This window comes from Chanodichthys erythropterus, chromosome 18 (genome assembly GCF_024489055.1).
Source record: "Chanodichthys erythropterus isolate Z2021 chromosome 18, ASM2448905v1, whole genome shotgun sequence".
Classification (NCBI taxonomy): domain Eukaryota; kingdom Metazoa; phylum Chordata; class Actinopteri; order Cypriniformes; family Xenocyprididae; genus Chanodichthys; species Chanodichthys erythropterus.
The window spans coordinates 18,685,305-18,709,859 of NC_090238.1; the positions used below are offsets into that span (position 1 = coordinate 18,685,305).

General features: G+C 42.5%; 1 protein-coding gene across 14 annotated transcripts in view; it reads left to right on the plus strand.

Annotated features, from left to right (window-relative positions):
* The window catches only part of syne1b (spectrin repeat containing, nuclear envelope 1b), a 138,199-nt gene that overhangs the window by 50,063 nt on the left and 63,581 nt on the right, over positions 1-24,555 (plus strand). For 13 of the 14 annotated variants that reach the window (XM_067367829.1, XM_067367827.1, XM_067367828.1 and 10 more), the window contains 24 exons: positions 89-212; positions 546-712; positions 868-1,021; positions 1,282-1,907; positions 1,993-2,172; positions 2,840-2,990; positions 3,104-3,262; positions 3,361-3,547; positions 3,632-3,729; positions 4,340-4,543; positions 6,111-6,318; positions 6,405-6,517; positions 7,164-7,369; positions 7,558-7,707; positions 8,356-8,647; positions 8,927-9,099; positions 9,176-9,485; positions 10,182-10,346; positions 11,301-11,657; positions 11,742-11,878; positions 20,471-20,648; positions 20,755-20,937; positions 22,347-22,490; positions 24,064-24,219. In XM_067367829.1, coding sequence (XP_067223930.1) covers positions 89-212; positions 546-712; positions 868-1,021; positions 1,282-1,907; positions 1,993-2,172; positions 2,840-2,990; positions 3,104-3,262; positions 3,361-3,547; positions 3,632-3,729; positions 4,340-4,543; positions 6,111-6,318; positions 6,405-6,517; positions 7,164-7,369; positions 7,558-7,707; positions 8,356-8,647; positions 8,927-9,099; positions 9,176-9,485; positions 10,182-10,346; positions 11,301-11,657; positions 11,742-11,878; positions 20,471-20,648; positions 20,755-20,937; positions 22,347-22,490; positions 24,064-24,219 — 4,822 coding nt within the window. The remainder of the gene's footprint in view (positions 1-88; positions 213-545; positions 713-867; positions 1,022-1,281; positions 1,908-1,992; positions 2,173-2,839; positions 2,991-3,103; positions 3,263-3,360; positions 3,548-3,631; positions 3,730-4,339; positions 4,544-6,110; positions 6,319-6,404; positions 6,518-7,163; positions 7,370-7,557; positions 7,708-8,355; positions 8,648-8,926; positions 9,100-9,175; positions 9,486-10,181; positions 10,347-11,300; positions 11,658-11,741; positions 11,879-20,470; positions 20,649-20,754; positions 20,938-22,346; positions 22,491-24,063; positions 24,220-24,555) is intronic. The other variant, XM_067367835.1, reaches the window with a different exon arrangement.

Consider the following 24,555-nt stretch of genomic DNA (forward strand, 5'->3'; position numbering starts at 1 on the left):
TTGAATCCTAAAAAATCCCTTTGCATCAGAAGATATTTTTTTATAAGAGTTATTTATTTAAATCTTTCGCTCATTTTGAATATTTCAGGTATGAAAAGGATTGGTCTGCCCTACAGTCGTGCCTGGAGAGATGTGAATCTGTATCCAGCTCTGACACTCAGTTCCTCCCGGTTGACAAACTAAAACTGGATGGAGAACTGCTGGAATTGAAAGTAATAAACTTAAATACAACATGAAACAGCATTCACAATGCATTTTACTTCTTTAGTGTGACATATTTCTATATGCAACAGAATATTTAATAGGAAATAATGAATGGTGGTATTTCATTGAATTGTAAAAAGCAGGCTTATTAATGGTTAATGCTATTTTTTGTTTTTTGTTTTTTAGGCAGAACAATTATTGCATTTTGATAAAAGTTAATGAAAACATGCTTTTATTTTCTTTAGAGCATATAGTCTGTAAGTTGATAAAGACCAGGGACATTTGTTAAGAGATTAAATAAGGTCAATTTCTCAAGTTTCTTAAATATTGTTCTTTTAAAGCATCTACAGAGTGAGCTTCAGTCTCTGGAGTCAGTTTACAACAGGCTGATTGCCCAAACACCAACTCTTTACACCACTGCATCAGATGAACGCGTAAAAACACTCAAAGAAGACCATGAAAATCTTGAGAAAAGATGGAAGTGTCAGACCACAGCTATACCTAACAGGTCAGTCATAAGGACTGTATACGTATTTGCAGGCTGAATTCTACACTTGGATTGTATTTTATATTTTCCCTATGTTCATTTATAATGGTTTCTTGCATTATGAATGTTAGGTTATAGAGCATGTCTAACATAGTACATCAAACGGTTTATTACAGAATCCAAGTTCTTCAGGAGCACCGTTCTCAGGTGGAAGAGTTTGATCAGGCCCTACAGAAGTTCTTCAAATGGGGAGAGTCTTTCCTCTCATCTTTACATTCGTTCTCTCACGTTGATATCACTGATCTTCAACCTTTCGCCAGTGATATCAAGGTACGTTCCATTATGAGAGCTTCCATTCAATGATGAACAATACCAGAAATCATTTATCCTATTTATGGACATTCTCAAACTCAAATGATTTATTGAAAATTGTTTTATGATCAGTGTACACTACTTTTCAAAAGTTTAGGGTAAAGACTTTTAAATTGTTAGAAAGGATTTCTTTTAATTTATTTTAAACACAATATGTTATATACAGAGAGATTGTAGATTTTAAAACGTTGTAATGTTTTATACTTTTTCCCCACCAGGAGAGAAGAGATGACCTGCAGAAGCAAAGCATTGTAAGACAGAGTCTTCAACAGCAAACAAAGGTCTTGTGTGACGTTTGTGAGCCTGCTGAGGTTCAGCAGCTTCAGGGAAGGTGGGAAAGCTCTTTGCAGCCATACCTGGAGGCCCATCAGTTGGTTGATCTACGAGGTGAGAGTCTGGAAAAGCTAGAGGCCTTCCTACACACCCACAGTGTGGCGGCCGGTGTTCTTCAGGGCCTCAGACAGACTGTGGAGAGCGCTGGGAGTTGGGATAAAAGTCAGGTGGATGAGCTGCAGAGAGACCTGGAAGCCATCGTTCCTGATATCGGCCGCCTTGAAACACTTGCCGTTAATCTGGACGGCAGCCTCTGTAAGGCTCATCTCCACTTGATCCATGGAAAGGAGACGCGCTCATCATGCCGCTCATTGGCCGATTCCTTGAGTGTTGAGCTTGATGCCGTGAGGAACCTACTGGGCTCGAAGCAAAGCGAAGCTGAGGCTCTCGGTGCTCTTTGGAGCTCGTTCAGACAGCGTAAAGAGCAACTGCTCAAAACGGTGGAGGATATCGAAGAGAAGGCAGATCAACAGGGCCTGAAAGAGCTCAATGTACATACTCTACAGCAGAGGTATGGACTGCCCTTTTCAGAAGGGTTCTTTGTACATGTCTGTGGATGTGTTTATTGAAATGCATCTTCTTTGTGATGTGTGTAGGCTTCGGTTCTTCAATCAGCTGGAAGATGAGCTCCAGTCCCACCAGCACGAGGAGCAGTGGCTCAGGGATAAAGGTCAACAGCTGGCTCAGAGAGATGCTGAATTGGGTGGTGAAGTACTGAGGGAGATCAGCCTGCTTCAGACCACCTGGGAAGACACCAAGAAACTCATCACTGAAAGGTGAGCGGTCAGGAATGGGCTATTGTACTGTTTTTGTTATATTTTATTGGTATTTTTGCCACTTTGTAAAGAGATTATGAAAAAATGTGTAGTGTTTTAGTATAAGAAAGTATTCTTGCATTTATTAGTTGTTGGTCAATATGGGGATTTGTCAATGGCAAATTCTTAAACTCTTATATTTGGTACTCCCAGACATTAGATTCCATGGTGGTAGCCATATTTTAGTTTTTACAGTATATTTAATTTAATTTATTTTATTTTATAAAAAACAAACTAATAAATAAAATGTTCAAATTGCCCTTTTAGCCATATTTTATTTTTATATTTAATCTCTTAAAGTCTTCACTGGCTATATGTTGACGTGAATGGTCCTTTTTTGCCATATTAAAATAAATGTAACCTTTTTTCATTCATTCATTCATTCATTCATTCATTCATTCATTCATTCATTCATTCATTCATTCATTCATTCATTCATTCATTCATTCACTCATTCAGTCATGTCGTAAAAATATCATAGACCTGGACAGAAAACAAACAATTGCTTTTAATGTTTAAAGAATTAAAAAAATAAGTCTTTAATGGCCACATGGTGACTGCTATCTTAGTTATGCAAAGGTGCAAATTTTCAGTATCTAGCTGACGTTACTGCATGATTTTCTTCCAGGCAAGAGCAGAGCAGCTCTTTGGTAGACCTCATGAAAGACTACCAGAGTCTGAAGTCTTCAATAAACACGATATTGGAGAGCGCTGATGCTATATCCGACATTAAAGCTGTCCTGAAAGACCAGGAGGACACACGGAGATCCTTGTTAAAGGTAAAACCTGCCAGTCTGCAGGCAGAATGCAAAATGCCAGCTAAAAAAAGGAGTTACTATCTTTTACTATTCAAGACTTTAATGTTAGGCTTTAATTATCTTCCTTTCTGCAGCATGAAGCTGTAAAAGCTGAGATGGCCAGTAACCAGGATGTGCTAGAGCGATTCTCCAGCAAAGGAAAGAAGCTTTTAAGTGAATTAAACAAGATCCCAGATTGCGACACTCAGATTGTGAAGACAGAAATTGATGCCACAGTGGACCAGTGGCTAGATGTGGGTTTGTCCAATGGCCAATTATTAAATCTTGATTAAAAAACATATATCTCATATAACGGAATCTAAGAGCCATTATTCTTCATATCAACACACAGGTGTCAGAGAAACTCGAGGATAATCTCGAAAGTCTCAAGAGGAGCTCTGCTTTGTGGGTGGAAATCTACGATATCAGTGGAGAAATTGAAAGCTGGTCCAACAGCTCGGTTATGGATCTTACAGATGGACTCAATAACTTCAATGATAGCCAGAAAACCGCAAACAAACTCTCTGAAGTCAAGGCACGTCCTAAACAGTGTTATTAAACACAGTTATAAAACCAGAGCACCCATTGTGTAATATATTTTATTCATTTTTCTGCGTAGGTAGATGTTGGCCTAAAAGAAAAGAAGATTGATGCTTTACAAGAGAAAGTTTCAGAGCTGAAACAACTTGGTGGTGGCCACGACGTTCCTGCTAAACTGCAGGTGAGGGCAAGCTCACACTACATGACTGTAAGACTAGCTGAATTGCTGTGGTGCTCACACTACATAACTAGTTTCCTTGTCATAATATGTCATCGTCTTGACAAAGCAGCGTGCATACTTCACAACACAATGCTGACGAGGTGCACAAACTACAAGACATTTGGTCAAGAAGTAGTCCTGACCAACAGTGGGAATAAAAATTCTCACATAAATTCATGTGAGAAATTCACATACATTTTTTCGTTTATATTATCTGCACTGTGTTTGGCTGGATTAATTCCACCTTGTAGTTGCATTGTACACACTATAAACTACAAGATCACATGGCGATAATATCAAACATTTTGAAAATATTCCAGCTTCTGGGACTGCTTGTGACTGCTTAGATCATGTCGCTGACCTGCTCATAGCATCGGCGACCGTAACGACCTCCAATTTGCCCGCGATCCAGGGGTTTTGTTACAGACCTTGGAAATCTGTCTGTGACAGCAAAATTCAGCAAAAATTTGTGTATTTTGAGATTGCCTTAAATCTGATATCCATTTGATCTCTTAGTTCTCCATTAGTTACATTACCTGTACTCCATCTTCAAATCTTTGATTCCTTCCAGGTCATGGAGACAGACCTCAGAAGGAAAATTAGTAACATCGAAGAGTTATGTGATCAAGCCAAGAGCAACCTCCAAGATTTCTGCTCTCAGAAGAAGCAACTGGAAGATTTTCTAACCCAGATGTCTGAGTGGTTGATGAACGTTGAGAGATCTTTGGTGGATTCACCCTGTGGAACAGCTCCTGAAGAGATCTGCAGAGTAAAGGTACAAAAAGTGTGATTTCTTCTATTTTGAAGGAAACATATCACGATTAGCCATTCATTTTATATAGATGCTCTAGGCAGGGCTCAAAAATAAGGACTGGAATTGGTGGCAAAAACACATACACACACACAATTTATTCAGGTTCTGTAGCAGTTCTTACCTGAATACTACTGTTAATCTTAAAGCACTTTATTTCATTTGTAACTTTGTTTGATTGTATTTATTTGTGCGGTTGTTTGCACATGATGTCACAGCAGCAGCATGAATGAGTCTGGAGGGCAGGGAATGATTTTTCTATATAGGAATCCTATCAAAAACTCAAAATTTGTATGTTTTGTGTCATTTATGGTTGTTCAAATCGATAAAATCGAGAACCCAGAAGGTGTTTATATCGTTTACATAACTTATACCGTTTTTTTTTTATAACTTATATCGTTTTTTAACTTTAAAAGTTGTCGCCTTTTAATAGCGTTTTGCGTCTGCTGATGCTGAAATGAATATGGATACCTGCTTACCTTATTTGTTTTTGACTTGGTTAAATATCCACATTTTTTATGGTATCGTTTGCAGGGAAGTGATGCTATATTTTATCCCAATGAATGATAATTTGGTGTTTTCACTTTCAGTTTTGTAGTATTCCGTTCACAATGTTGATCTGGTTACCATGAGAACAGTGTCATGCGCTGCTGCTTCAGCCATCATATGGTAGAAAATGTCCAAATAAATAAATGTTTAAAAAGCTGACAGACGTCAGTTCAACAACAAAGACAAAACTTTCAAAAATACTCAGCTATGTGATTATTTTATTGAGTGATAAGGAGTATCAGTGACATTATTAGGTTTCATATACGGCGTCTCACCGTCACCTCCTCAACCTGCTTCCCTTAGTGTGTTTTTACACGTATAAAAGGCAACAATTGTATTACACCATCCAGTTTTTTTCTTTGAACGATGATGTGAGCTCCTGTTGTGATTCTCGATTCAGCATAAATGACCTACAATGGCAACATTTTTCACAATCGCGACAGAAAATCAAAAATACTGCCCTAACTTCACTAGTGGAAATGCAGCGCGATATTAACAGACCCAGACTAGACCTGAACGCAGCGTGACGGCAGCCTTACATTCTCTATATCTACCTCCTCGATGGCAGGAAAGTCTTTCAATTCAGTGGAAAAGTCGCTCATCTTCATAACATAAAGATCACGTCCAACATATGTTGTGATTTTCTGTTTATACCTTTCTAAATCAGCACAGAAAGGACTTTTCTCCATCTCTTCCATTCTAATTTTCACTGCTTGCCCTCCACCGGTATTTCGCGCGTCACCAGAACCACGTGATTGCAAACAACCTATTACTTGTTTTCTTACTGATTGTTTTTAAAAATGTTTGATCTTTATATGAGTTAGGCTAGATTTTGTTATGGTATAAAAAATGGAATCGAGAATTGTAATATATCACTGTTATCTAAAATGTTGGTGTCATGACAACCTTAATTATTGAAATGCAAGGTTACATAGGTCAAAAACAACGGAAATAAAAGTTTTTTTATGCATCGAATTTGTAGGAGATCCAAAAGGAGCTTCAAAACCAGCAAACTAGCATTGACTCAGCCCGGGAAAGCTTGAATACGCTTTGCAGAAAATACCCCTCAGAGGAACTAGCTGGTCTAGGTTCCTCTCTGACTGACCTCATCAAGAAATATGAAACAGTCAATCAACTCTGTGTTAAGAAGCTTGGGTCCATGCAGCATGGTCTCCAGCAGCACTTCAATGGTGAGAATCACTGTGTTCCTGATTAAAAATGATCTTTCCTTTGAATCAAGGACAGACATTGCTGTAACTCCTTCTTCTCTTCTCAGATCTTGTGAAGGAGTTTCATACATGGCTCTCTGGACAGAAAGAAATTGTGAGAGAATGTGCCGACCATTCTGGTGACATGAGCGTGGTGGAACGAAAATTGCAGAAATTGAAGGTACGTCATCTTTCGTAAAACCTCATCCTAACCGAGCAATTTGTAAAACATTGATTTAGAGTGTCAAGTAATCTTTCTGATCTCACTGAAAAGCAAAATGCTATGTAAAATGGCAAAATTGCAGCTAATAAAATAGCTATATTTAGTGATAAAAATAGAGCTATTTTGAGTGGGATTTTGGAACAGTGTGGGCGTCCTTCAAAATAGATATCAAGCATCTGGTCATAAAACAACACTATTGATTACTGTGACTGGTTAGATAAAAAACATGGAAGAGTTAACTGGAAAAGATGTCATCTGTTACGTGAGCTGCAGTGTACTATTACATTTTTAAATTGTCTTTATAGTGATTTTTATTGCATAATAGCTAGATTTTTTTTACAGTTTTCTGAGAATTTTTATGAATAGTTGTGCTTTCTCTGTGCAAAACTTGAATCATCATGAATCATGATTCTGTACAGTGTTGTTGGTGGTTGTCAGGCATTGCTAAACAGTGTTCTGAATGGTTAGAATACAGTCAAAAATACAGTGTAATTCTGTGTGATTTTTGTTTTTGCATGTCTAATCCATGGTACAAACGAAGTAGGATGGCTTGTGTATGTTTAACACTTAACACTCATTGCGGAGTCGCTTTTCTGTCTTACAGGGAGCTCTGGAGCGGGTGGATGATGGAGACAGTCGTCTAACACTGGTGTGTACAGAGGGCGAGAAACTTCTTCTACATCTCCCCAAAGCCAGCGCTGGCCAGGTCCAGCAGAACCTTTCCTCGATCCAGCAGGACTGGGACAGCTATGTGGAGCAGTGTAAACAGAACCAGCAGAACCTGGAAAACAGCTCCAGTCTGCTCAGCGGGTGAGAACTTAACAGCGGCTTTACACTGCTGCTTGCTGGGTTAAATATTAGAGCAGCAGATTGTTTGAAATAATTCCTGTGTATAAACGGCTTTGTTGTGGAAGCAAGGACGTACTCTCGGTTCTCATGTTGGCAGGGGATTATTTGGCCCAGATGAATGAATTGAAATCTGTGCTTTGTTTTTCTAGCTTTGAGAGCTGTCTGCAGAGGTTGACACGCTGGCTGGAGCGCATGGATGTGAGGATGAGCACAGAGCTGCCTGAGGGGAGACACAGCGATCAGGAGAAAGTGACGCTGGAGCGCGTGGAAGAATTTCAACATGAAGTGCTTAAAGAGAGGTTAGAACAAGTTAAACTGACAAATATCAATCTGTCCTCTCTATGACCCCCAAATGGGTAAATAAACAGCCCAGTTTTTGCACCAGCAAAATATTTACCATGTATACCCATTTGAAAAAGATATCCGATCCTAAATTTTTCCTAAATGAATAAATTAATTTATGCAAAAATACACATAATTGAATGAATTAATGAATCATTCAATCAATGAATGAATGAATGAATCAATCAATCAATGAATCAATCAATCAATCAATCAATCAAATATTAATAACAACAAATTATTTATAATCTTTTTAATAAATATGATTTCCTTTATTTATTTATTTAAATGTGTATTTTGCAAATATCATATTTTTTAATAAATAGAAATATCTATATGCAAAATATGTGTATTCTATTTTATTTTGCAGGGAAATATGACATAAACTGGCATGTTTTTAGCAGGTTCTTGCAATGTGAAATTATTTTCATGACAACTAAACATATTTCTTATTTGTGGGAAATGTGACCTGGACGTGTTTTTCATGAGATTTGCTGATCTAATATTGACATTTTATAATATGTAACAGTAATTATATTAAATTAATTATAATGAACTGATTCTTTAGTAAAATGCAAATTATTTTCCAATCTCTTATCCTGCAGTGACTCGTTTGAGAATCTGTGCCAGGAGGCTCAATCTCTGAGTGAGGGGGGTCACGGCAGTGGGGCGGAGCTGCGGGCGTCTGCGCAGCTGCAGCTGCAGCATCAGGCGCTTCTCAAGGCAGCGAGGGAGAGACTGCGTGTATGTCAGCTCAGCCTGCAGGAGCAGCAGAACTTTGAGGAGATGCTGCAGAGCACCTGGGGATGGCTCAGTGGTGTACAGGAGCGCCTCACTTCACTCAACAGCACCGCCGGGAATAAAGAGACCCTGGAGAAGAGACTGGCCCTGGTTCAGGTCAGAAAACAGAGTCAGGCGACCCATATGAGGATTCCCAGATTATTTCTATATAGCACTTTTTTTAAACGTTTTTTTTTTTTTAATTTCTTTTTACATGTTTCAATTAAACTCAAACTCTTTCATTATTATTTTATGATATTATATAAAATATATTATTATACTATTGATATAAAAATATAACATCCAAGCATTTATTTTATTTTGTTTTATTAACTAGTCTTGTTAGTTATTAATGTACACATTTAAAAAAAAAATATTTTGATGATATTGTTTCAGGACATCTTGCTGATGAAGGGTGAAGGGGAAGTGAAGCTTAACATGACTGTAGGGAAGGGAGAACAGGTGCTGAAGAATTGCAGTAGGGATAAACAGGAAGTTATCCGCTCTCAGCTCAAGAGTCTAAAGGATTCCTGGGCCAATATCCTCATGACCGCCATGAGCTGTCACAGGTGAGAGTTACTGTCTCCTCTCATGAAACCTTGAGGTTACTTTGAAGAATGATAATCATTTTTGTGTGTGATGCAGTCGTCTGGAGTGGACCGTAGCTCAGTGGGGCAGTTTCCTGGAGAGTAAAGCTCAGCTGCAGCAGTGGATGGAGATGGTGGAGCAGGAGGCCGGAGTGGCTCTGCCACAGCAGCCAGGGCTGAAAGAGAAGGCCTCTCTGTTGGAACGCCTACGGGCCATTCAGGCTGATGTGGAAGTCCATTCGTCAGCACTAACCCGTCTGAATGAGAAAGCCACAGAGCTGTATGAGAAAACAGGAGACCAGGCATTTGCAGAAGGACCAAAATCTGAGTTTAACAACCAGTTTACCAACATCACAGCAGTCATTAAGGTAAAAATATGTAACCTAAATATTAACATACAATTCAAACCACTGCCTGTAAGTTACTCAAAATAATATGGTGCGTCCAAGTACATACTACATTTGAATTCAAATTTACTTTGCGACCACTTAAAAAAGCATGTTCTATATAGTATGTATATGGGTTGTATGAATGAAATTCGGCCGTACTACATCTGCCATGTTGTTACTGTCACATGACCTACCAGCATCAGTTGTGTCGCTTCACTGCCATTCATAAATCCTCTGCCATTGTGTCATGGGATAGTAAAGTGTCCATTGAATGTGCACTTCATAATCTCGGGAGAAGTAGTAGGTCATCTAGGTCTACTGTTTTTTTGCATACTTTGTATTTGGACATACTACTTTTGACGTACTGTTTTTTGGAAGCATTCGATTTCGGACGCAGGCATAATGTCTGCTAAATGCCTTAAAAAGAACATGAAAAACAAAATATTTAGTGGGAAAAATATAGGATGAGACTTAATTTCATCCACAGGGTTTTTATTGGCTCATAAAATGTAAGCAATATTTTTATTATGATTATGATGAAAAACTATGATACAATAATAATAATGATAATATGCAGTGATGAATTATTATAAAAAGACCAGAAACATTTATTAAAAAGTGAAATAGTGTCAGTTTTCTTTCTTCTGATATGTTGTATACTGTCTTGTGCTATAGAGTAAGGTCCAACAGATAGATGAGATTGTCAAAGAGCATGAGCAGTATGTGGAATCGGTACGTGACCTGAACGACTGGCTCACCTCGGCTAAAGAAGAGCTTCAGCGCTGGTCAGATATGTCTGGAGACGCAGCTTCTATTCAGAGGAAACTCTCCAAAGTCAGGGTACGTTTATCTGTGTTTACTATACTGGAATACACTACCGTTCAAAAGTTTGGGATCAGTACGATTTATTTTTTAAGATTTTTATTTAGCAAAAATGCATTAAATTGATCAAACGTGACAGTAAAGATTTTACAAAAGATTTTTATGCTGTTTAAGATTTGTTATGCTTATTCATCACAGAATCCTGAATATAAAAAATATATATAAACAGTACAATTGTTTTAAACATTGATATTAAGAAGAAATGTTTCTTAACCACCAAATCAGCATGTTAAAATGATTTCTGAAGGATCATGTGACGTTGAAAAGTCAGCTTTGCCATCACAGGAATAAATTACATTTTAGAATATATCTAAATTTTTAACAGTTATTTTAAATTGTAATTATATTTCACAATATTACTGTTTTTACTATATTTTTGATGTAATAAATGGAGCCTTGTTGGGCAGAAAATATGATTAAAAACAAGAGATCAGTTGAATTTTCCTATAAAAAATCTTGAGATTATAGAATACCATACTGTACCCATGTTACCATGTCCAGAAAAAACATGGTAATACAATGATACTTTTTATTATTCTTGTTCATTATAAATTAATTTGACCCTTTAAAAGTGGGTGTTTCACACCACACTGAAAACAATTTGAAACAGTTTTAACTCCAGATACTGCTAGTAAATTTCATATATAATTACAAAGAAAGCAAGTAACACAGTGAATTAAACATGAACATTTTAAGTAGAAAGACTGAAATAGTATTGTATAAAATGTACTCAAATAATCTTTGTTTGTTTGTTTGTTTTTTGGCATGTGCTCTGATATCTTATCATGCACAACAACAACCGGAAACCTTTATTAAATAAGTAAACTGTGTCAATTTTGATTTTTATGTTGACTTTAAAGAGTTGTAATTTTGATTTTATGTTAACTTCAAAGCATTGTAATTCCATTTTAGGGGCTATTAGACTCCAAGAAGCAAGGACATGAGCGTCTGACCCGTGTGCAGAGCTGTGGTGCCGCCACACGGGACCACACGTCCACAGTGGGCTGTGAAGTTCTGGAGAGAGAGGAGTCCGGGCTGCTCTCGGCCTGGGAACAGTGGGAGCGTGGAGCTAAACATGTGTGCTCCGGTCTGGAGGGCGTTCTGGCTCAGATGGCCAACTCAGAGCAGGAGTTCAACAGCTCAGCTGCACAGCTGGAGCAGGACCTGCAGGAGTTCAGCAGCAAGCTGCAGGAGTGGCGCATCAGACTGCAGCAGGTGGAGGAAATGACCTCTGGGGAAGAGGCTGTGCAAGGCTGGCAGATAGCAAAGGTAAAGCCTACAGAGCAAATAAATAAATCCAAAAATAAATTCTTTCTGTCCTTTTAACACTACTGTACTTTTTTTATGACTCAGGACACCCTGGAAGCACTGCTAAATGTAGAGCCCATGTCTGAAAATTTGAAGTGTCAGCTGAATGACTTGTGCCGGTTCTCCAGAGATCTGGGCGCTCAGTCTGAAAGAGTGTCTGGCCTCATTAAAGAATACAACAGGTAGGAGAACTCATGACCAACAATTCTAGGTCTTACTTTAAGTTTTAATTTTAGAAAAACATTTGAATACACAGAGACAGACCATTTTTATTATTGTTAACTAAAACTATTAACATTCACTTTTGTTAACTACAATAAAGCTGAAGTACAATAAAATAAAAACTTCAGATAAAAATTTTATAGCTGAAGTACTAAAATTACTGAACTAAAACTGAAATAAAAGAAGTCTAATAAAAATGGCAAACAAGCAAAAATATATTCAAAATGTATAAACAATAATAATACATAAAAAAATAACACTGAGACAGACTGGCTGGGAATTACCCAATTAGATGGAAGGAGAGACTCTGACACTTAAAACCACTAATAACAGTCTTGTTTTTTCCACATAACATTTCAGGGGTGGGCAAATCTAAAATTGACAAAAACTAATCTCATACCTGCATATTGACAATTAAGAGCTTAACTTGTTAAATCCCATTTACTGGTAACGATTCACAATAAGATCTCATTAATTAGACTATTAATGAGCAATATGTTTTTAACCTTTGATAATGTTAGTTAATAAAAATGTTCATGTTAGTTAAGAGTGCATTAGCTATTGTTAACAGATACAACAGTTGATCTGAAAAATTTACTAGTAAATGCTGACATTTAACATTAACTAAGATCAATAAATCCCATAGATGTATTGTTCATTCTTAGTTCATTTTAACTAATGTAGTTAACTAATGTTAACAAATGAAACTTTATTGTAAAGTGTTACCCATTTACTTGCCTCAAAAAATTTGAATATTGTTTAAATATTCAATGGCTTGAACTTTGCAAATGTACGGAGCCCTGCACATGACATGTGGACAAATACATATATATATATATATCTATATATATATATATATATATATATATATATATATATATATATATATATATATATATATCATGGCCATGGATTAAGAATTTGTTCTCACGGTTTAGTAAATCATGGTGACGATTTACTGATTTGTTCCCTCGTTTTAAGTGAATTGTGCACACGATATAAAAATGTGTTTCTTTGAGTTAGTAAAACTTGGCCACGTTGGACTAATTAATTCCCTCCTTTTGATTTAACAATGTTGATGTGATGAACAAATTATTATATTGCGCACACAATTTAGTCAAACAAGGGAACAAATTAGTAAAATGTGCTGACATATAAGTCGTGGGAATTGATAATTTGTGGCCACGATATACATATATTCCCATGTTTCATGTGTGGTGATCCATACAAATTAGTAGCACAACCAGTTCCCATTCAGTCGGTCACGTTCGACGTACGTCGGACAGACCGACGAATAGGAATCTCGCTAGAGAGGCCAATCTACTTCGAGTGTAACTAAACGAGCCAATGCACATTGGCATGCAATCATATGCATCAGCTGCTCGCCTCGCAGCGCGGGTATATAATGAGCAGCAGGTGCGTTGCATCTTCAGCTTTTCGCTTCGGAGCCAAACCTTCTATGAAGACAGCTACTGAAAGCGAGTGTGGTGAACGAGTCTCTCTTCAAGACGTCTCTTTGTTGCGAGGTGCAGGCGGACAGCGCAGCAGCGGGGCCGATTCTCCTTTTGTTTTTGTTTTTGCCTTTAATTTGATTGAGCAAAGCTGTAATCAGCGTGAAGGCCGTTCTCACGGCTGGTGAAACGGTGCGCCTAGAGCGCTAAAAAGCTGTTGTTACAGCTGGTAAGAGGAGCGCCTTCAAGGAGAGTGCACACGACAGGCTGCACATTCCCTGTCTGTGCTGCAGCGGCTATTCCCCTGCGTGCTTCAGCACCTAAAAGAGTCAGTCCTTGAAAGAGCTAACACGAGTAGTTCGCGTCTTTTTAAAGATGTCGTTCTACTTGTGTGTTTCTGGATACGGTCGTTACCTGGCGCCTCGGGATGGTCACCAGCGCTGTATCGCGTGCTTGGGCTTAAGGCACGCTGAGGCAGCGTTTGTGGATGAGTCATGTACCCATTGTGGGAAGATGACCATCGCGGAGTTGCGGTCGAGACTCCACTTTCTGCAAAGGGGTGGAGTCCCGGTCCCGACGCCTCGCTCCAATCCTCCTCAGAGGGTTGCTGCGAGCGGCGGGGCTGGTGACTTGAGGATAACGGTGAGTGCGCTTCCTTCGGGGAACCAACCCCTTAGGAACCCTCCCCCCTCGTGCGCTCCGCAGCCAGTAGAGCTGCCCTCGGAACGTGGTGGACCACCCCAGAGGTGTGTACCATCCGTTTCCTTCGGAGCTCCCCCAGACGACCGGATGTCGATCGCTGCATCGGAGGGTGAGCCTGATACTTCTGGGGAGGATGAGTCGGCGCAGTTGCCTCCTTCGGGGGTGACAACTGTGCCCGACACGGACCCGGAAATGATGGCTATGCTTTCCCGGGCCGCCAACAGGGTCGGGCTCGTGTGGAATCCTCCACCGTGTCCCGAACCCTCGAGGTTGGATGACTGGTATCTCGGGGTGGCCAGGGCTGGTTCTCAGCCCCCCACCCCAGTGCCCTTCTTCCCGGAGGTGCATGAAGAGCTCACGGGCACGTGGACGGCACCTTTTACTGCCCGAAACCGTGTCGGTGGGTCCTCCTCCCTCACCACCCTTGATGGCGGGGCAGCGAAGGGTTACACGCGCATACCCCCTGTGGAACGGGCCGTTGCTATGCAACTGTGCCCTAACTCCACCTGGCGGGGGGAGCCGTCTCTCCCTTCCCGGGCCTGTAAGTACTCGTCGGATCTTACCGGCAAGGCTTATCAGGCCTGTGGGGAAGCTGCCTCTGCCTTACACGCTATGGCGTTGTTGCAGGTCCATCAGGCCAAGGCACTGAGGGACCTGCACGAGGGTGGTCATGATCCACAAGTTCTCCAGGAACTTCGTGCCGCGACGGACCTCGCGCTTCGAGCGACGAAGGTTACGGCGCGGTCAGTGGGTCGTGCGATGTCCACTATGGTGGTCCAGGAACGCCATCTCTGGCTGTGTCTTGCGGACATGAGGGATACCGACAAGGTCAGGTTTCTTAATTCCCCCGTGTCCCAGACCGGCCTTTTCGGCGACGCGGTCGAGAACTTTGCCCAACAGTTCTCGGCTGTACAAAGGCAGTCTGAGGCCATCAGTCACATCCTGCCGAGGCGGTCAGCTGCTGCACCTCCACCGCCGGCGGCACCTCAGACTACCCGTCGCCGAGGGCGCCCCCCTGCAGCCGCCCCCGCTCCCGCGCCCCAGCAGCAGCAGCCTCCATCCAAGCGGCGCCGTGGAGCCGGTCGCGGGCGGGGCGCCCAGCCCGTCCAGCCACCCCCCAAGAAGAAGGGTGGCAAGGCCAAGTCCAAGCGGCCCTAGGACGGGCGACCCGGAGATGGAGGGGACTGCTCTTCAGGAGGTGGTGAATGCACCACTCCTTCCCCCGGAGGAGGGCCGGGTGGAGAATCTTTTGTTGTTTCCTTTTGTTCCGCCCCCAAATTTTCAAGAAAAGAGCAGTTTCCTTTATCTCCGGGTCCGAAGAGGGCTCGGAGAGCAGTGGGAGGGCTAGAACCTCACCACTCTCATCCACCTCTTCTGTCGCCAGCGGACAGCAGCGAGCAGCAGGTAAGCAAATCCTCGACTGCTCCCTCTGTCCACCCGTGGAGGCAGGTAAGTGTTGCACAGCACACTGTGACCCCGCTTCGGGCCGCCTCACACAGAGAGCCTCCCGGGCCGCGTCCCTGCGTTCCACCTCGCTGCCCCGCGGCGGGTACGCCGGTGGTCCCCTTGGTGCCGCTGGTGCGGTCTCTGGGAGCCTGGCTAGCGCTCCCCAGTCCGTCTCGCTGGCTCCTCCGGACCATCAGGCTCGGCTATGCGATTCAGTTCGCCCGGCGTCCCCCCAAGTTCAGGGGCGTCCTCTTCACTTCAGTGAAAGATGTCGATGCCCCTGTTCTGCGTGCGGAGATTGCAGTCCTACTGGCGAAGGACGCGATAGAGCCGGTCCCTCCAGCCGATTTGAGGTCAGGGTTCTACAGCCCCTACTTCATTGTACCCAAGAAAAGCGGCGGGTTACGACCGATCTTGGACCTGCGAGTTTTGAATCGGAGCCTTCACAAGCTACCGTTCAAAATGCTTACGCAGAAACGCATTTTCGAGTGCATCCGTCCCCGAGATTGGTTTGCAGCGATCGACCTGAAGGACGCGTACTTTCATGTTTCGATTCTTCCTCGACACAGGCCATTCCTGAGATTCGCGTTCGAAGGTCGAGCATATCAGTACAGAGTCTTACCCTTCGGGCTGGCCCTGTCTCCCCGCGTCTTCACGAAAGTCGTGGAGGGAGCCCTTGTTCCCATGAGAGAACAGGGTGTTCGCATTCTCAACTACCTGGACGACTGGCTCATTCTAGCACAGTCTCGGGATCAGTTGTGCGAACACAGGGACTTAGTGCTCAGGCACCTCAGCCAGTTGGGGCTTCAGGTCAACTGGGAGAAGAGCAAACTCGCCCCAGTGCAGAGGATCTCTTTTCTCGGTATGGAGTTGGATTCGGTCGAACGGGTAGCACGCCTCACAGAGGAACGTGCTCGGTCGGTGTTGAACTGCCTGAATACGTTCAATGGCAGGACAGCGGTCCCACTGAAGTTTTTTCAGAGGCTCCTGGGGCATATGGCGGCTGCAGCGGCTGTAACACCGCTCGGGCTGCTTCATATGAGACCGCTTCAGCACTGGCTTCACGGCCGAGTCCCGAGATGGGCGTGGCAACGCGGCACGTTCCGGGTGCCAATCACTCAGGAGTGCCGCCGAACCTTCAGTCCGTGGTCGGACCCTTTGTTTCTCCGGGCAGGAGTGCCCCTAGAACAGGTGTCCCGGCATGCTGTGGTTTTCACAGATGCTTCTGCCACCGGCTGGGGTGCCACGTACAACGGGCATGCAGTCTCAGGGGTTTGGACGGGACCCCATCTGCATTGGCACATCAATTGCCTCGAGTTGCTGGCAGTACGCCTTGCGCTGAGCCGCCTCAAAGGCCTGCTTCGCGACAAGCATGTACTGGTCCGTACGGACAACACTGCGACCGTTGCGTACATCAACCGCCAAGGTGGTCTACGCTCCCGTCGCATGTCGCAACTCGCCCGCCATCTCCTCCTGTGGAGTCGGAAGCATCTGAGGTCGCTTCGCGCCATTCATGTCCCCGGTGTGCTCAACCGTGTGGCCGACGAGCTATCACGAGCTGCGCTGCCCGGAGAGTGGCGACTCCACCCCCAGGTGGTTCAGCTGATCTGGAGAGAGTTCGGAGAGGCTCAGGTAGACCTGTTTGCCTCACCAGAAACCTCCCACTGCCAGTTGTTTTACTCTCTGACCGAGGGAACACTCGGGACAGACGCACTGGCTCACAGCTGGCCCCGGGGCCTGCGCAAATATGCGTTTCCCCCAGTGAGCCTACTTGCACAGACCCTGTGCAAAGTCAGGGAGGACGAGGAGCAGGTCTTGTTAGTTGCGCCTTACTGGCCCAACCGGACCTGGTTCCCAGAACTCTCACTCCTCGCGACAGCCCCTCCCTGGCCCATCCCTCTGAGGAAGGACCTCCTCTCTCAGAGACGGGGCACTCTTTGGCACCCGCGTCCAGACCTCTGGAAACTCCATGTCTGGTCCCTGGACGGGACGCGGAGGTTCTAGGTGACTTACCCCCCGAGGTACTTAACACCATCACTTCGGCACGTGCACTGTCTACGAGACGTGCTTACGCCTCGAAGTGGAACCTGTTCGTCGAGTGGTGCTCTTCTCGCCGAGAAGACCCCCGAAGATGCTCGATCGGTGTCGTGCTTTCCTTCTTGCAGCAAGGGTTGGAGCGTAGGCTGTCCCCCTCCACCCTCAAAGTCCATTCTGCTGCTATCTCCGCTTACCACGACCACATAGATGGCAAATCTGTTGGTCAGCACGACCTGGTCGTCAGGTTCCTTAGGGGGCGAGACGGTTAAATCCTCCTCGTCCCCCTCCATACCCTCTTGGGACCTTACTCTGGTGCTCAGAGCACTCCAGATTGCTCCCTTTGAGCCTTTGCTGTCAGCAGACTTAAAGATTCTCTCTATGAAAACTTTGCTGCTGGTGGCATTGGCCTCCATCAAGAGGGTAGGGGACCTGCAGTCATTTTCGGTCGACGAATCGTGCCTAGAGTTCGGGCCGGGTGACAGCCACGTGGTACTGAGACCCCGGCCTGGCTATGTGCCCAAGGTTCCTACCACTCCCTTCAGGGATCAGGTGGTGAGCCTGCAAGCGCTGCCCTCGGAGGAGGCAGACCCAGCCCTGGCTTTGCTCTGTCCAGTTCGCGCCTTGCGACTGTACATAGACAGAACTCGAAGCTTTAGGACCTCAGACCAGCTCTTCGTCTGTTACGGAGGCCAGCAGAAGGGAAAGGCTGTCTCCAAGCAGAGGATGGCCCACTGGATAGTGGATGCCATCGCCCTGGCTTACCAAGCTCAGGGCGTGCCCTGCCCGCTCAGGTTGCATGCCCACTCCACGAGAGGTGTGGCATCCTCCTGGGCGCTGGCTCGTGGCGCCTCGCTAACAGACATTTGTAGAGCTGCGGGCTGGGCGACACCTAACACGTTCGCTAGATACTATAGCCTTCGGTTCTCGCCTCAGGTCAGAGGCACGGAGAGGCCCCGGCTTAGTGTCGGCTTGCTGCGCTACATGCGCATTCTATTCTCCAGAGAGTCCCTACGGGCAGACCCTGTTGAGTCCTCCGGTTACCCTTCGGCAGCCGACGTGGCGGAGCGTCTGGCGCCAGGCCTATACTCCGTTGTATCCTTGAGAACCGGATTTAGGCTGGGTTCCATATGTGTGACCCTACGGGGATCCCATATGGCTTTTTCCACGGCTGCTCCTAAACGAAGCCCGTGTCTTTCCCTCTGGGAGAACCCATCTCTCACCGAGTGGAGTCACCCCAGTTCTTCCATATGTTGTACAACCTACAAGGTTAGTCCATATGTACTTATCCATATAACTCCTTCGGGGAAGGATATGGCTTCCGCAGCGTTCCTTATCGCATGTAAGGCTACGCTTTCCCAGCGTTATCCAATTGTCGCACTGAGTGGGTTTTGGGAACAACAGTGATCGACCCTCTCTGCGTGAGCCTGGTCCCACCGTCCTTAGGCAAGGGGGTTCAGGTGGCTCACGACAGAGCGCTGGAAGAGGGCAGCCCCTGTGGCGCTTTGGTAGGGATTCCTATTCGTCGGTCTGTCCGACGTACGTCGAACGTGACCGACTGAATGGGAACGTCTCGGTTACATAGGTAACCCTCGTTCCCTGAAGGAGGGAACGGAGACGTACGTCCCGTCGCCACAGGCGTTGTCCTGCTGATGCTGCCGCCTGCTGGGTTCGGCTCCTCAGCGAAAACCTGAAGATGCAACGCACCTGCTGCTCATTATATACCCGCGCTGCGAGGCGAGCAGCTGATGCATATGATTGCATGCCAATGTGCATTGGCTCGTTTAGTTACACTCGAAGTAGATTGGCCTCTCTAGCGAGATTCCTATTCGTCGGTCTGTCCGACGTACGTCTCCGTTCCCTCCTTCAGGGAACGAGGGTTACCTATGTAACCGAGACGTTACTCATTCTTATTCAGAAATGCTACTTTTTGCAACCCTGATTCACAGATATTGTGTAGAAGCTGGCAATTCAGATTTAAGTTTGCCGTTTTGACAAAAACTCTTGCCATTTTTGTGTGCAATATGCATCTGTCATGTGCGGTGCTGGGAAGTGAGGACCCAAATGCAGAGATGCACTTCAGTGTTTTATTTAGATAGAAACATAAAGCAAAAGACAAACTAATACTACCCTGTTGGGAAAAAAATGAAGTTCTTCGGCAGAGCAGGGCTTGAGCAGACAAGGCTGGGAGCTGGATACAGTAAAGCTAGGGAGAGCAGCACACATGGAATGTATGACAACAAACTTGCACAGAACAGGGGTAACGGGGAGAATAAATAGGAGAAAAAACAAGAAGGATAACGAGGGGCGAGGTAATAATTGGTTTATTACCTCGCCCCTCGTTATCCTTCTTGTTTAATCAGGTAACGATGGGCAAGGTTGAGCCAATAGCACATAGAAACAAACAAAACAAAGCCATGTGCTCACACAAAACATGACAGAACAAGACAACACAAAAGCACATGGTCGTTGATAAACATGAACCATGTGCTACACAAACCACAAAACCACAAGACTGCCTGGCCAATGAAAATGCAAACCGGGTGCTCGACAAAAGCACACATGAGACAACAGTGCTCGGTGAGAGAACGAACACTCAACCCGTGCGCTCACAACAAGAGAACAATCATGGAGCATGAATGTCTGAACACAGACACTGAGCTAGACTGAATTGCCAGGATCTGAACACCACGCTCCACACACACTCAAAACCCACACTCGCACAGAAGTATTAGAGCTCTGTCACCAAATCAAGAATAAACCAGACCAAAGTGACAGAACCCTGACAGCATCAGAGAGTCTGCAAATGGTAGATTTGCCGTCTAAGACTGACTTTGCATGTAATCATTTTTGTTCAAATCCCTGCAGTGAAATCTTTTTCTTCAGCACTCTCACTCTCATCTTTCTTCTTCACTGTAGCCTCAGTCTCCAGGCATCTCGCGAGTGTCAGGGAAAGGAGAAGCTCCTGGAACAACGGTTCCGTGCTGCTTTTCGAGACTTTCAGCAGTGGCTGGTCAATGCGAAAATCAATACAGCCAAATGTTTTGATGTGCCTCAGAATTTGGCTGAAGCATCATCCAGCCTGCAGAAGATCCAGGTAACATTTTATTGATTTATTATGAGTTTTCCAATAGATTCCATTCCAGTTTGAAACACAAAATATAGTTAATTCCATTTATGAGAGTAAGTGTTTCTTATTTCAGGAGTTTCTAAGTGACCGTGAGCAAGGCCACGGCAAACTGAACACAGTGGCAGCCAGCGGAGAGCTGCTGATGAGTATCGCTGCCAGTGACAGAGTGGAGTCGGTTAGAGCCAAAATAAACACAACCAGAGAAGACTGGAAAACACTTATGACAAACCTGCACCAGAGAGAGACCGCCTTACAGGTGTCTGATCTTATGAGAGATCATTTAATCATAAAAAAATTCACACACATTTGTAAATCTGTTGACATCTGTTGAGTCCGAGACTCTTGATTGGGGCCAGTAATCTACAACTCAAAACTATGTAAACTTGTTTCCACCAGGGAATAAAAATTGATTATTGGACTTTTTCCTCACAATTCCTAGTTCATACTGTATCTCGCAATTCTGACCTTTTCTCAGAATTACAAGTTTATATCCCTGCACAGTGCTTCCCACACATAGACTTTACTTGGGTGGGCCGCCCACGTATATTAACGACCGCCCAAGTATATTTGGAGACACATTTTTGCTTTTATTATTTTTACTTCTTATACTTTTACTCGTACCTGCTCGTTATGTGTGCGTCAGAACTGTTTACTCCCGCTTACATTCCCACGGGCGCTGCATTTTGCAAAGTCACAAGGGGGCGCTGTTGCGCGTTCTACAAGCTCGCGCAACAGCGCTTCAGACTCTATGTTCGGACTGCTTCAAAGTGATTCTCAATCAGTGAAAAGCGCAGAATTATGCCAAGCGATTGCTAATGAACTGAAGTTGATGAATTATTACAATGTCTAATCTGAAGGATCAGCCTGCAATAGTACAGGCATTTCAAAATAAAAGTCCCGGTGTATTTCGGGGTTGTTTATAATTAAAAGTCAAGTAGTCAAAAGTCAAAGTAATTAAAAGTTTTTTCTTTTTCTTTTGGGCATTATTGGTATTTTGGTTACACAATAAATTCTATTTAATTTGATTTCCATTTAATTCATAGTAAATTATTGTAGTCTCCCCCACAGGAAGAAAAGACTAAGAACATTATTTGACACATATAATATTCATTTCATAAATTTTACTAGTAAAATCTATGTCCCATTCACTGAGAGAGACACTATATGACAGCAAGGAGAACATAGGAAAATGAGAACCATTTAAATGCTGCAATTTTGCATAATTTACAATGCATAATATTAGTATGCAATTAAATGTAATAGTATGCTATGTAATTAAACTTAATTTCAATAAATAAAAATACTGTTAAAATTCACACCTTATTTGTTTGTCACATGTAGTAGACCATTTTTGTGCCGTGGGTAATAGGAGTATATTTCAAACCTGTGGGGAGCACTGCTGCAATTCTGACTTGTTTTCCATACAAAACAGCCTTTGCATAACACAATAGCAGTTACCTGCAACATCTAAAAATCTAGTTACATTTATTATTCATGCTATTTGATATTTCTTGAAAGGTTACAACATTACTTGCAATCTCAAGGCATACTTAAGTAAATAATTTAGATCATAGGACCTCAGCAGACAAAAAACATTGTAAATTCCTGATCTAGCCAATCAATCATTCTCTCTTTAAATTAAGCATCATTGACTATTTTTTCCAGAATCTTCAGTCTCAAATGCGAGACTTTGAAACGAGTGTGGAACCACTCCAGGACTGGCTGAATGAAACCGAAGAAGCCGTACGGGAGAGCAGCAGTCGTCTACATGACCTCACAGCCAAGAAACAGGAACTGCACAGGTTACAGGTGTAGTACAGCGTAATCAAAACCATCTCTATTCACAGCCATTAGCAGAAGAGCCATTCACAAGCATCATTCTAGCTGATCGGAGTAGCTACGCTTCATGGCATTGCTGCTGAACATGAAATATCATTCACAGCTCATTTAAATTCCATAGTGTAACGTATACTTTATTATATTTGTAAAAATATGTAGGGTAGGGATTTATTATTGCATCAGGATTTATTTGGCTTATAAAAAGAAGGCTAAGTTAAATAGCTGTTTGGCTGTTGGTTAATGTTATGAAATGGCCTGCGTGGCCTTGGTGACATCATTCGAAAAGCAAAGTTATTTTATTTTGATGAAATATTATAAAGACAGTTATGAAGATTTGTGCCAGTGTTATTCTAGTATTATTTATTTATTATTATTTTATATATTTTTTAGTTTTTGTAATTTTATGTAGTTTTTAAAATATATTTCTATTTAGTTTCAGTTTTTTTATTTAATTTTTGTTTGTTTTTTACGGAAGAGGATTAGGGCCAAGCAATAATAAAAAATTAAAACCATCTCGAGATTAAAGTTGTTAAATTTTGAGAAAAAAGTTGAGATAAAATGTTGAGAATAAACTCGTTAAATTACGAGAAAAAAAATGGTTACATTTTGAGAAAAAAGTTGAGGTAAAATGTTGAGAATAAAGTCATAATTTAATGAGTTTATTCTCAACATTTTATCTTGACTTTTTTCTCGAATATTAATGAGTTTTTTTCTCATAATTTAACGAGTTTATCTCAACATTTTATCTCGACTTTTCTCAAAATTTAACTCCATTTTTGTCATAATTTAACGAATTTGTGTTGTAATTTAACGACTTTTTTCTCATAATTTAATGACTTTATTCTCAACATTTTATCTCGACTTTTTTCTCGAAATTTAACGAGTTTTTTTCTCATAATATAACGAGTTTATTCTCAACATTTTATTTAGACTTTTTTCTCGTAATTTAATGACTTTATTCTCAACATTTTATCTTGACTTTTTTCTCAAAATTTAACGATTTTTTTTCTCGTAATTTAATGACTTTATTCTAAACATTTTATTTAGAGTTTTTTCTCAAAATTTAACAACTTTAATCTCAAGATGATTTTATTTTTTTTATTATTGCTTGGCCCTAATCCTCTTCCGTAGTTTTTTTAAGTTTAAGTTTTCCATTTAATATTTATATTTTATATATATTTTATTTCAGGTTATTTCAGTTAACAAAAACTTTTAGTTTCTGTTTTAAGTAACAACACTGATGTATGCACAATAAGACCAGGGAAGTGTACTAACAAAGTAAGCAGAGTCAGTTTGTTTTATTTTGACTTTAATGTCAGAATGTATGTATAGAAAACAATCAGTGCATGTGATTGAGTGTAGAAAACAGCTGCTTTCATGTCATGCTTTAATCTGCTTCTCTGTCATGCACATTTTAACATTGCTCATCCCCAGTCTTAACGTTTGTCCTTTTCATGTGCTGCCATGTTGCTTTATTAATCATCTGACTAACAAAGGACTGTGTGTGATGCTGCTCTGTGCTAACGTGCCTGTGCTTTCACAGTCTCTGCTAGAGGAATTAGCCTCTAAGGAGTCTCAGCTGCACAGGTTGAGGGAGAAGGCCCAGCAGCTGTGGGACGGACACACGGCCGGAAAGGGCTTTGTGCACCGTGTCTCGCAGCTCTCAGCTCAGTACCTAGCTTTAAGCAACCTGACCAAGGTAACGTCCCATCTGTCTGCCCGATGGCTACCCGTCCCCGGTGCTGCAGGGGTCGACAGACTGTGTGTGCACATAGGGCTGTGTCCGAAACCTTAAAAAATCGGGTGTCAAATGAAGATTGGAGGACATCAAGACGCATCTAAATCCAATGTTTATGTAATGTCTTGTCACCATAAAAATGCTGTCTGATGGAGCAGAAAATTAATCTATGTAAAATCTATGTAAAAAAAAAAAAAAAAAAAAAAAAAATTATTTGTTTATTTCAACCAAGAAATAAGCAATGTGGTCATGAAATGTTTGCTTGGATATCTAAATGATATTGAATTATATTAAAAC